The following is a 12817-nucleotide window of genomic DNA, read 5'->3' as shown; positions in this document are numbered from 1 at the left end:
TGAGCTCAGTGTTGCTCACTATCACACAGTTGAATATGGCTCACAAGGTAAAAAAGGTTGGGGATCTGTGCTCTAGAGCAAGGGTATCACCATATGGCATATTTATGATATATGAAAAGTATATGGCATAAATGTCTCATAGGTGGAAAACCTCTAAGGCCTCATGTCCACGGGCAAAAGAAGAATTAAAATCCACAGCAGATTTTAACTCTTCTCCTGCCCGCGGATCCGCGCCCCATAGGGATGCATTGACCACCCGCGGGTAGATAAATACCCGCGGATGGTCAATAAAAGTGATTTAAAAAAAAATGGAGCATGAAAAAATCTGGACCATGCTCCATTTTGTTGCGGGTCTCCACGGGCTTCTATTGAAGCCTATGGAAGCCGTCCGGATCCGCGGGAGACAAAAATCAGATTTTACTCACCCGCTCCGTTTCTTCTCTTCGCCGCGGCGCCATCTTCTCTCAGTCGCGGCCGGATCATTTTGCTTCGGGCCGGCGCATGCGCGGGGCACGTCACCGACGTCATCCTGCGCATCCGCCGGGCCGAAGAAAGAAGATCCGGCCGCGACGCAGAGAACATGACGCCGCAGCGAAGGAAGGATCCGGAGCGTGCGGGAGGTGAGTTAATTCTGATTTATTCTTATTTTCAGCGCTCATGTCCGCGGGGCAGGAGGGACCCGCTGCAGATTCTCCATGGAGAATCCGTAGCGGGCCTGATTTTCCCCGTGGACATGAGGCCTTAGTGGAGCCTGCACCTATCAGGAGCCATACGTGTTAAATGGTTGTCGGAGGAATGCTTTTTAGGTTGGTAGTAATCTTGCCTATCCCATACACACACTTTTGCATGGGACGAGCTTACGTGTTGTCAGTGGGAGCGGAGGAAGCTACTGCCAGCACCGCTGTATTCAATAGACATGCTGGAAAGAAGACTTGTTAGCTTTCCTGACAAAATAACAATTCTGGATCATCTTGTTTAGAACTGTGTGTCGTCCGATTCCTCTTTTATTCCACCCAGAAATCTGACAACTTGGTGTTACCATTTCCTGTGTCAGAGGTGTGTTCCTACACAGTTGGATACTGTCAACACTAATTGGACAATGTCAGAGTATGCAGCGACACTCCCCAAGGACAAACACCCAGTTGTCAATGTATTAAGTGAAATACTAATGTAAAGTTGTAAGAAAAAATTCAGAATTGTTATTTCATGTAGAATATAGTTATTTACTAAAACAGATGCGTCAGGAAAGCTGACAGGTCCTCTTTAAAGTCCATGGTTTCACCTCTAGCCCCTTCGGCTATGCTCTCAACACTCTGAGTTAATGTCACAGCCTCTCTGTCAGCTCTGTGCCTCTTCAGTTCTGAATTACTATCAACAGTGTAACACAAAGTGTCAGACTTGTTGCTGCTTGTGCCAAGGAATTGTCAACTGCAGAATCTTACTCAAAAAATTCCTAATTAGTTTAAATGATCAGATTCTGGACTATAACATTATGTACCCAAAGACAACAGACACAGAATGAATAGAAACAAAGTTGCCACTCTGAACACTGAAAATGAGCAGTTATGAAGCAATGCATTTCAATTGTATTAGAATAAAGTAAAAACAAATAAAAAATTCTAATTCCCTCCATAAAAAAGGTAAAGAACAACAAAGTGAGACTTTAGTAGTTAACATACATCTATACATGTGCCCTCTGGTGGTAAAATACCAGTATGCAGTATTATATGTACTGTAGTCGGTATGATTTGCAATAAACAGCCTGTACTTGTAGTAGATGAGTGTATACCAGGATACAACTGCCACCTTCAGTACGAGGTATAAGAGCCGGCTCACCTTACATCTAATCATGTTTTCATGCTTACAAGTCAAATTTTTTGTAATGGGGTTTTCCTGAAATATGTACATTGATGGCTTAGTATAAGCTCTGAGGGTGGCATTGGTGCGGGTCTGTACTCCAAAACACCCACATGCAACCCAGTGATGCTGAGCTGCAGTATGTTCGGATGTGCCAGTATGTCTGGATTGACAATACTAGCTGGAGCACTATGGCGCCTTCACGCTGCTAAGGATCAATGTATATTTAAAAAAGAAAACAACTTTTAATATCTATTTTGCTCATCTGCAGATATTTACAGGCAATTGTAAGAAAAACTTGGCACCACAGAACTGAAGTGTGACATATCAAAAAGCCACATTTTTATTGGACCCCCTAGACCTCGTACATGGAAACTAGCACAATCAAGAGTGTGATTGTCTTATGTGGCCAACACTTTAAAAAAAATGCAGATGCTTGTTATAATGGTCGGGTAAATCTTAACACCTGTTCACACCACGTTAATGGCCCCTGTTTGAGGTATGTGCTGAAAAAGCTCCTGACATTGTTGTCCAACCGATGCCTTGTGGTTGTAATTGTCAGCGATACACTCCCATGTTAAAACACAAAACCGCACATTACGTTGTATACTTGTTTTTTGCTGGATATCATATAAGGGCTCATGCCCACAGCCGTAACTGCATCCTCCCAAAGACCCCATAATCACCTCCAGATCCGCTGCATAGCTCCCGCATAACACTGCTGGCACGCATGCGCAGTACAGCGCATAACACGCAGACGGTGTCACATGACGCACCGGCAGCGTCATATGATGCGGCCGGCGGTGGGCAGGGCGCGTATTCACGTAGCACAGTGGAAGTATAGCGTCACGGGCAGCTTCCATTGACTACAATGGAAGCCATCCGCGCGTATTCCCACAGCAAATAGGACATGCTGCGGGGAATTTCACGCTGCGGAATTCCGTGGTGGAATTCCACAGCATGTACATTGAGCTATTAAGTTCAATAGAATCTAATAGCTGTGCATGAAACACGGTGGAAATCCGGTCATGGGCATTTGCCCTCAAATTGCATAGTCTTCTATGCTAGTCCATGCACTTTTTTGTGGCATAGAAAGAGACCATCCTGATGGAGGCCAAAAGGAAACTCTTTTGGCCTACTTCAGATTAGTGGATTCTCATGGATATATTTGGTGTATACACTGGAAGCTTTTTCTGCATACGCTTTACATGAAGGCCAGGAACGTGATGTAAACTCTCCTATTAAAAGGTGGTATGTGATTAGACAAACATGGCTTCTTCCAGAGATATACATCCGATGTATATGGTGTTGCTCCAACAGCATAATACTTGTCCATTGGATGTAGTTGGTGGGACGTTTTGGCTCCATTCACATACATTGGGCAGAGCTGGAATGCCTAACACAAACCACGAACAAGACGGCTGTTTCTGGAAGAAAGCAGCTATGTTCATCAAATTTCTTATAACACCTTTTAAATACATTGGGGGACGTGAAGAAAAATAAGTGTGTAGTCTACTGTACAATTTCTCCATTGTATTCTCTTAACTTTGATTGATATACATGACAGAGCTGGATTGTCTTTTGGACACATTGGCCACATCTGTTCCAGCCCTGGAATATCTCAGTTTACTTGGTAACCAGGCCTGCCCCAATGAACTTGTAAGCATGGAGAAAGATGAGGATGACTACCAAAGATATAGGTGAGTTGTTCTTCACCCTTCTGTTCAGCACATCCTTCCATGAGAGCCTTTATAATAGTTCATGAAAGTTATGAAGCCCCCCGTTCTCATTAAATATTGTTGGATTCCACAGCTTGCAATGAGATATGGAGTAAATGGGATGCCGACAAAGATTCTTACACTTTAAGGGCTCACTCACATGGACGTTTATGGCAATATATTGCGCGGTGAATAGATCCATTGATTCCAATGGCTTAATTCACAGCTGCTTATTTTTCACGTTTCTTTCATAAACCCATAGACTTGTATAGGAGAGTATGCGCACAAGACTTTGAGAACTGTCAGATCTCTGTGCTATGGCCAACTTTAGAGGGGGACACTGCTCAATCGCAGGATCAGGTGAGTATAAAAACTACATCCCCCGGCTCCATGTCACTTCCCATAACAGCACCATAACTTAGTTTATGTGGGGATGTAACAGGTTCTCTTTAGCATTCAACTCCAGCAGCATGATTGACTGGAGTAGTTAAGAGGCACAGGGAAAAGTTCCAAAGGTTCAAGTACTAAATAGTACAAATTATAATAAACCCATGTGAAGCTACAGTTATACTCCTGGTATTGCTACTTTTACAAGATAATTTGAGTGGTCTTTAAAGAGACAGTGCCCTTATTATCTATATTAAAGCACCATTAATTCCAGGGTGCTATATAAATGAAGAAATAGGGGTTTAACTACATTATACTACATATAAATAATGTCTACTACTACATATACAGTATAACCACATTACATTTATAAAATGACAACAAAGATAATCATCTGCTAAGTGTCTAACAGATTGATACAGAGGGAGAGAGGACGCTGCCCGTACAGTGTACAGGGGAAGGGGACAGTAGGTGATGGTAGAAGGTGCTCTTGTTGTGGTGGCAGCATCGCTGCAGGAGGTTGTAGCTTGTCTGGAGAGGAGGGTTTTGAGGTTCCTTTTGAAGCTTTCCAAGGTGTCAGAGAGTCTGACGTGTTGAGTTAGTGAGTTCCAGAGTATAGGTGAAACACGAGAGAAATCCTGGAGATGATTATGTGGGGAGCTCATTAGGAGGAGGTCTTGCAAGGACCAGAGGTTATGAGTGGGGGGGAGGGGGTATAGAGTTATAAGGTCAGAGATATAGGGAGGGGACACGTTGTGAAACCAAAGTTAGGCGATGGAGGACGAACAGAGCGGGAAGAGGTGAGTAACCACTGATTTTTATTTTGAGGTATGGGGACCTGGTGACAGGGGTTTCCTTAATTTGGCAACCCCTTTAAGAGACACCAACAAAGAGGCGGTGAGACGATGCCGTGGTGTGCAAGTGGGAGACACCAAATATTAGGTCAGTGAGATACAAGGATATCCAGGAAAGGGCTAAGTTTGCCGTGAGCAGATCATTAGCTACTTTGTTAAGAGCGGTTTCAGTGGAGTACTGAGGTCGTAAACTAGATTAACGTTGGTTGAATAGCGAGCTGGATGAGAGATAAGAGGACAGTTCAAGGTGGACATGCTGTTCCAGTAGCTTTGAAGCAGAAGGGAGCAGTGTTATGGGGTGGTATCTGGACAGAGGAAGAATCGAGGAATGTTTTTTTTTTCTAAGGGTGGGTGTGAGGGAGGCATGTTTAAAGTACGAAGCAGTAGTTAACTAGAGGTTGCAAAGGTGGGTCTGGGCCAGGATGAACATGGTGGTAAGGTTGGGGATAGGTGGGCTGGAATTGCGGCAAGCACCCAGGTTGTGAGTGTTATTTGGAGAGTAGGGTGGAGAACTTGTTCTCGGTAATTCTAGGGAAGTAGGTAAAAGGGGGAGAGCACAAAGTAGCCGGGCAGTGTGTTTGTGGGGACTGTAGATTAACACTTTCTCCAATATTATCAATCTTACCTTTGAAGTGTGGGGCAAAGTCTTGGTGGAAATGAGAGATACATGGGGCAGAAAAGAGTGTTCAATGTGTTACATAGTTGTCTGGGGTTGTGGGAGAGGTAGAATATGAGAGTGGTAAAGTAGTGATGTGTGGTAGAGGCGAGTGCAGATTTGGTTGAGGACAGCCTGTTTGTACATTGTGAAGCCAACCTTGGAGTGGGTTTTCTTCCTCTCTACAACCCTAGTGGCATGCCTCAGTTTATCTGTCAGGTTGGTGTTCCAGGGTTGCCTATTGATTCACTTAGTCATTTTGCATGCTGAGTCCAAGCATGAGGTAATTGTGGTCTCATAGATGGCAGTGGCCACATCTGTGTCTTGGAGTGAAGTTATGGAAGAAAGCAGTAGGAAGAAGTCAGAGTGAATGTGACTGTCAAGACGCTTGAGGTTTCTACAGGGGTGCACTAGTTCCTGGACATGTGGAGCAATTGAAGAGGAGAGAGGTGAAGCTAAATAAATTGTGGTCAGATAACAGGAGAATTAAGTTAGCAAGATTATATAGGGAGCAGAGTCGGGGCAGAGGACCATTGTGAAAAGCCAACAAAGGCAGTCAGCAATAATTTGTCACAGGATGTGTCAACAGGGAAGTTGAAGTCACCCATGATGGTGGTGGAGATGTCAGTGGAGAAAATATGTAATTGTCAGGTAGCAAGTGAACTTTGAAAGAGGGCAGAGTGAGGAATGGTAGAAACATAATGAGAGCGAAGGAGCAGTTATCTGACAAGAGAAGGTCAACTTTTCTCCTTGTTGCCATGGTGGGGATTGTGGGTGACTTGAGGGCCACCATAGAAGAGTGCAGCAGGAAAGGCACATTTCTGTTATAGCCTGGAAGGTAAGTTTACGGGAGATGAATAGGTCATGAATGTGAGGATGTTTTTTCTATAATAATGATACTGATTGCGTTACGTAATTCCAGACTTTGGCACATGCAGTTTTGCGCATTTTTGTGCACTTTAACTTTTTGCTAGATCTTGTGGTTCAGGCACCAACATGATGTGAACAAGTTGGCTTGTATAACTTCATCTGAAACTAACTGCACATGTTAAACAATGAGTTATCTGATGAGCAGAAAGTCTGCACCACTTAGCTCTACAGACACATGATATCACTTGCCTCCTCTTCAAGTTCACCTTTGGCAACTTCAGAATCCCCCAGACAGAGAGTCTTGAGTAGACAGAAGCTTTCATCTCCCTTTGTTCCGTGTCTTCCAAATCAAAGAGTGGTTGAATCCTCCTTTCTTTCTGCGCCATGATCTATATGTAGCCAGTGATGACAAACTTGTCTGTGTGTCTACTGGCGCCTTACCACCGTGGACTGATGTATATGACCTCTTTCATCCCTCTACCTGAGTGTTCAGACTTTAAAGAGTATTTTCCACATATATGCTCTATACAGCTATCTCTATGGAGACTTTCACAGAGTTGTCACATAACTGGTTATTTATAGGTATGTCATGGGAAGAAGTTCCATGATGGCGGGACACCCACTAAGGATATTCACAAGCAGAAAGACAGACCTTCTGGAAGACAGAGTCACAAAGTTCTCATTAATTTTACTGGAACTTATAGTACAGTGTAAATTGGTCACAAGGGTAACGTCTTTATTCCTGATTTGGCCCACAAGGAGTCAGTCTCTCAAGTCTCAGCAATTTTTTACCTAACTGGGTACCGATATTTTCAGCCACACAGTTCAATTTTAAAGCAACAACCTCTTCTGACAGAAAGGCACCTAATCTTTTACAGATGCATGTGCTGTTTTCTCCATCCTAGTACAAGAAGTGCATTTCTAGACCGGAATAGGAAGAAGCCTATTGCCACAGTGGTCAGTCCCAGTAGACCTGATAGTAAAAACTTGACAGGAAGTGTGGTGTTAGGCTCCACCCCTTTCCCCTATGGTCTAGAGGTGCATTCACCTATCCTAGGATGGGTTTCTACAGGCTGCATGGCAGATGACCATTTTGTTGAATTCCTGAGCAACTCCTTTAAGATACTTCTATGTTACCCAGCTCTGGTGTCTCTTACTTCACACCTGCTGTCTCAGACCCTCCGTGGACATAAGCACAGCATTCTTCAGCTGATCTGTTGCTTCATACCCTCTGGCAATCACATCGAACTCTCTGATCCATATTCCTCACCAGCAGATACTGCGGGGTGATGCTCACAGAATGGATGTAGGACTAGATGGCTCCGGCCACCACTATCCTCCCTCCTGGGTACATTGCATCACAGGTCCCACCTTATTGCTGTACTGACTCTTAGCAGCATTACACTCACTGTTACCTGGCCAGAAGCTACTCCCTATAGAATACGAATGCTATATCAGTTTTCTGGGCTTTTACTATTGATGACTTATCCTCCGTATAGGTCATGAATAGTTGATCAATGGGGATCTGCCATTAAGGATCCCTGCCGATCAGTTGATTGCTCGGCCCACTGTCAGTACAGCGGTGCTGGATGTCGTCATTGGGGTCAGAGCTGAAACTGTAGTAGGCATCTTCGCTCCCATTAAAAGCTGCCTATTACTCTTCTGGCTCTTAACTTTTCTCTTTTGCTATGCATACAATGTACTGGAAAATCATACTGCAAGGTTTTTCAGTTGAACATTAATCCACCTAATAACTTTTCAGTGGAATTATTTAGTTGCACATGGATTAAGAAATCTGCTAAATAACCGAGTTGTAGGAATGGAGTCAGCTTGACATAAATTCACGGTACCAAAAGATGGTTGTGGCTTACAAAGCAAGCTGTCACAATGATAAATGTTTATCCATGCCTCTTTTCTGCAGGTACTTTGTCCTGAACAAAATTCCTAATCTTAAATTTTTGGATACCAGAAAAGTGACAAACAAAGAGCGTGAAGTAGCGAGTTCCAGAGGAGCTTTTATGAAAGTTGTAAAGCCTGACGACTATAAGGTAAGAATTCCTATGATTAAAAATCCAATTTATTTGCACTTTATAAGATACATGCTCTATTCATCATTCATGAGAGAGTCCAGGTAGTTTTCTTCTTAAACTGTAGGCCACAAAATAATAATAATCTTTATGTGTATAGCGCCAACTTATTCTGCAGTGCTTTGATGCATGGGGGAGCTGAGTCAGCACGGGATGGGGTAGTACAGGAGGTATGGGGCGGGGAGTGTACATGATGGGTGTAATTTGAGGGCAGGGGAACTAAATCAGGAAAATTGGTATACTTCTTTGAAGAGGTGAGTCTTTAGGGCACGTCTGAAATTCCATGCATCAGGTATTGTCCGGATGTCTTGGGGTAGAGCGTTCCATAGGTCTGGTTCCGCTCTGGTGAAGTCGTGGAGGCGAACATGTAAGGTTCGTATTAAGGGGCCATCTAGTCTGACTCCTGTTAGCACAGCAGTTAAGTGATGTATGGACAGGAGGGGGGTGATGTATGGCACAATGCCATGGAGAGCATTATGAGTGAGGGTGATGAGTTTGAATTGAGTTCTGTAATACATGGGCAGCCAGTGGAGTGACTGGCATAGTGCAGAGGCGTCTGAGAAGCGGCTGGATAGGAAGAGGAATCTAGCTGCCGCATTTAGTGTGGATTGGAGAGGGGAGAGTCTAGTGCAAGGAAGGCCAATTAGCAGTGAGTTGCAGTAATCGAGTCGGGAATGGATGATGGCAACAATGAGAGTCTTTAGCGTGTCCGTGATCAGGAACAGACAGATTTTTGCAATGTTCCAGAGGTGCAGGTGGCAGGTTCGGGCTAGAGATTGGATGTGGGGGATGAAGGCAAGGTCTGAGTCCAATGCAACCCAGAGGGCTTGCTGTCTAAGTGTTATGGTAGTTCCAGCTACTGATAGATGTTGGGGGGAGGTCAGCTGGTAGAGGGTAGAAAAATGAGAAGGTTAGTTTTAGATAGGTAAAGTTTGAGAAAAAGGGAGAACATGGTGTTTGAGACAGCAGACAGACAGTCTGAGATGTTTTGGAGGAAAGGTGCAGAGATGTCACAGGAAGAGGTGTATAACTGGGTGTCATCAGCATAGAGGTGATGTTGGAGGCAAAATGGTTTGTCCAATTGGGGCTGTATAGATAGAGAAGAGAAGGGGGTCAAGGACCGAGCCCTGGGGGACCCCAACAGTGAGAGGAAGTGGAGAGGAGGTAGAGCCAGAGAAAGAGACGCTGAAAGAGCGGTCAGAGAGATAGGAGAAGAACCAGGAGAGAGCAGTGTCCTTTAGGCTGATAGAGCAGAGTATAGCAAGGAGGAGGTCATGGTTGACAGTATGAAATGCAGCAGAGAGGTCAAGGAGGATTAGTAGGGTAGGGAGTAGTTGTTTCTTAACTTGGCCATTATCAGATTGTTAGACACTTTTGTGAGGGCGGTTTCGGTCGGGTGGAGGGTACAGAAACTGGACTGGAGGGGGTCAAGGAGAGAATTCCAGTAATCAAGAAAGAAGAAAAGCAGCAAACAATTTAAAAGTCCATTTTATTCCTCCATGTTAAAATCAGCCGGGACATTTCGACTTGGCCAGTCTTTATCAAGCTTGATAAAGACTGGCAAAGTCGAAACTTTGCCTCTGTTTTTAACATGGAGGAATAAAATGGACTTTTTAATAGTTTGCACCATATCTGCTGCCACTCTTCTTTCTTGATTACTGGTAATATCTACACAGAAGTATGGGTTCTGACTTCTGAGTGGCGTTTGGCAGAAGGATACAAGGGCCTCAGCAAGTGCTTTGTTTGAAATTGGTGTGCTGCTAGCTATACAGATTGGAGATGGGTCAAGGAGAGAGTTGTCAAAGAGAAAGCGTGTGAGGCGGGAGTTGACCAGACGTTCAAGTAGTTTGGAGATGAAAGGGAGGTGAGATGGTTGGGTAGTTGGCAGCATCTGTTGGGTCAAGGGTCGGTTACTTGATGAGAGGGGATATGATGAAGTGTTTGAAAGAGGAGGGGAAAATATCAGAGGGCAGGGAGAGGTTGAAGATGGTGGTGAGGTGGGTAATGGCAGCCGAGGAAGGGGACCCCAGGAGGATGAGGGGAGAGGGTGTCTGGTGCAGGTGGCGGGGTGGGCAGCGGACAGCAGTCTAAAGACTTCTTCCTCAGTCCTTGGTTCGAGTACAGATAACGAGTGAGTGGTGAGTGCAGTGCTGAATAAGCCGGGCTTAGGGCTAGCTGCGCAGTGTTTGGGGAATTCTTACTACTTTGACGGTTGCCTTTAGACCTAGCTAGATTCCTATATACTGTTGGTTATGCTCTTGTGTTTGGATCCTTGGCTACAAAAGATGAAATTCTGTATACTGTAAATGCATTTATAACACTACTTGTAACAATATATACAGTACTTTGTAGTGAACAGGAAATCTACAAACACTGTAGGATTATTGTATGCAGGAACAGAGCTCCCTGGTTGCAGTAAGCCAAGGTCTACTCTTCACAGTTTCTATTATCTGCCTTTCTATAGACTCCCTATAAGGGGTCCTGCTGACTTCATACCTGTGTAACTTCAGACCGCTGTTGTAACACAAGTCTCTGCTGTGAATTTCTCTTCCACACTGATTTCCCCAACATTAACTCGTGGTCTAGAAAATCTTTCTCACTTTTTCTTGATAGCGGACAAAAGCTTTTGACAGAGTTTATAATTTAGGCCTTCTCTTCCTTAGGGCTCAGTCACACGGGTGTTTTTTAACGTGCCTTTTTCCGCACTTCAAAAAATTCGCACTAGATAGAACCAATGCTTTTCAATAGCAGCGGTCACATGTGCGAATTTTACATGCGGAAAAACGCCTGCAGCGAAAATTATAGGGCACTGGTTCGCAGAACGCATGTAACTGCGGCTAACCGGTGTTCTATGTATGTATAACTCTTGGATGTTTTTGCATCCAGGGGTTTCACCTTGCGCTGAATGGGGCCGGCGGCAGCAGCGCCGACCCCATTGAGAACATATACTGAAGATTGCTCTCCTCTGCCACAGCTCTGCACAATGTTCTCCCATTGAATTCAATGGAGCTGGCAATAAAATTAATTCATGAATGGGTGAGTTCTGCCTCTGATTGGCTGAGCGCAGGGACCAATCTGAGGCAGCTCTCAGCTGTCACTCAATAGCTGAGAGCTGTCTCTGATTGGTCACAGTTCTCAGCCAATCAGAGACAGCCCATTCAGCAGGCGGGGATTTTAAATCCCCGCCTGCTGAATACTACTCAGAGCAGTGCAGGGAGAAGCGTCGGCTGGACGCAGCTGAGCCCCGGCAGCTGCAGAGAGGTGAGTATAGATTTTTTTTTTTTTACACATTTCTGGATTGATTTTCAGAGAAGGGCTTATATTTAAAGCCCTTCCCCAAAAATCACTGCAGAGCTTGCCAGCAGCCCATTTCTTTCAATGGAGCTGGCTGTATTGCCGGCTCCATTGAATTCAATGGGAGAACATCGCGCTCCTCTGCCACAGCTGTGACAGCTATGGCAGAGGGTTTCTTCATCTTCGCGGGGAGTACCATTGTCACTGGACACTGTGACAATGCTGTGACCGAGCCCTTCTGAGCGGATAAACGCTGCTAGCAGCGTTTTTTCCGCCATGACACCCACTTAGGTCACGCAAATTTTTGAATGCACCAGTTATGCGTTCAAAAATTTGTCCGTCAAAACGCCCGTGTGACTGAGCCCTTAAGTGTTACAAAGAGAAATCAATCCCCTCCTACCTCCTTGGAATTCTTCTGTTATTTGCAACTGAAACATGCTTGCTTGCTAAAATTGACCCCCTCCAGTATGCCATGTAGCTCCTAAGTCTAGAGGTCTGATACTACCAATGGAGTCTCTCATCAAATTTGTAAATTGCTTAGTGGAAGGTAGAAGTGGCCTACACTCAGAACAAAGCAGAAGATGCAGCGTTGGGTACTCAAAAGAGTGATGACAGATGGCCGTTGGCCCGTGTAAGCATGGCACCTGATATTGTACTGAGAGAGTAGTCACTCATTATCTGGCGACTAAGTCACTCATTAGGCGCCAGTTGCTTAGTTTCAGCTCACTAAAGAGGAATGACTACTGAGCGACTTCTTGCTCCGTATAAACAGGCAGCAGTTCATCTATGAAGGACTGACTGCCTGTTTGCAGTGAATGAAGATCGGTGGCCAGAGGAGATATCCTGCTCTCTGCATCTATTCACTGAATGATTATTGCTCCTGTGTAAAAGCAGAGGAGTAATAGTCATCCATTCTAAAAGCACCCTTAGAGCCCTCCATCCTCCTTTGATCCCATTATAATGGATTCTGTATGAAAGGTGCGTGTTTGTACCCTGTTATCTAGTCCTCTTGCACATAGCACATGCTGTCCCAAGGGAGGCTTTTTTGCATTTCAATTATTCTACATTCACCTCCTCATCGCACGGATTTTGTAT

The 12817-nt window shown here is 44.6% G+C and overlaps 1 protein-coding gene across 2 annotated transcripts in view; it reads left to right on the top strand.

The window, feature by feature from the left end:
* The window catches only part of LRMDA (leucine rich melanocyte differentiation associated), a 773841-nt gene that overhangs the window by 546457 nt on the left and 214567 nt on the right, over positions 1–12817 (top strand). Inside the window, exons 4-5 of one of the 2 annotated variants that reach the window (XM_066600375.1) lie at positions 3423–3557; positions 8263–8389. In XM_066600375.1, coding sequence (XP_066456472.1) covers positions 3423–3557; positions 8263–8389 — 262 coding nt within the window. Of the gene's footprint in view, positions 1–3419; positions 3558–8262; positions 8390–12817 lie in introns of both variants that reach the window. The other variant, XM_066600374.1, reaches the window with a different exon arrangement.

The sequence above is a fragment of the Eleutherodactylus coqui genome, chromosome 4 (genome assembly GCF_035609145.1).
Source record: "Eleutherodactylus coqui strain aEleCoq1 chromosome 4, aEleCoq1.hap1, whole genome shotgun sequence".
NCBI lineage: Eukaryota > Metazoa > Chordata > Amphibia > Anura > Eleutherodactylidae > Eleutherodactylus > Eleutherodactylus coqui.
The sequence above is the reverse complement of the archived record's forward strand: the minus strand, read 5'-3'. Positions and strand labels throughout refer to the sequence as shown.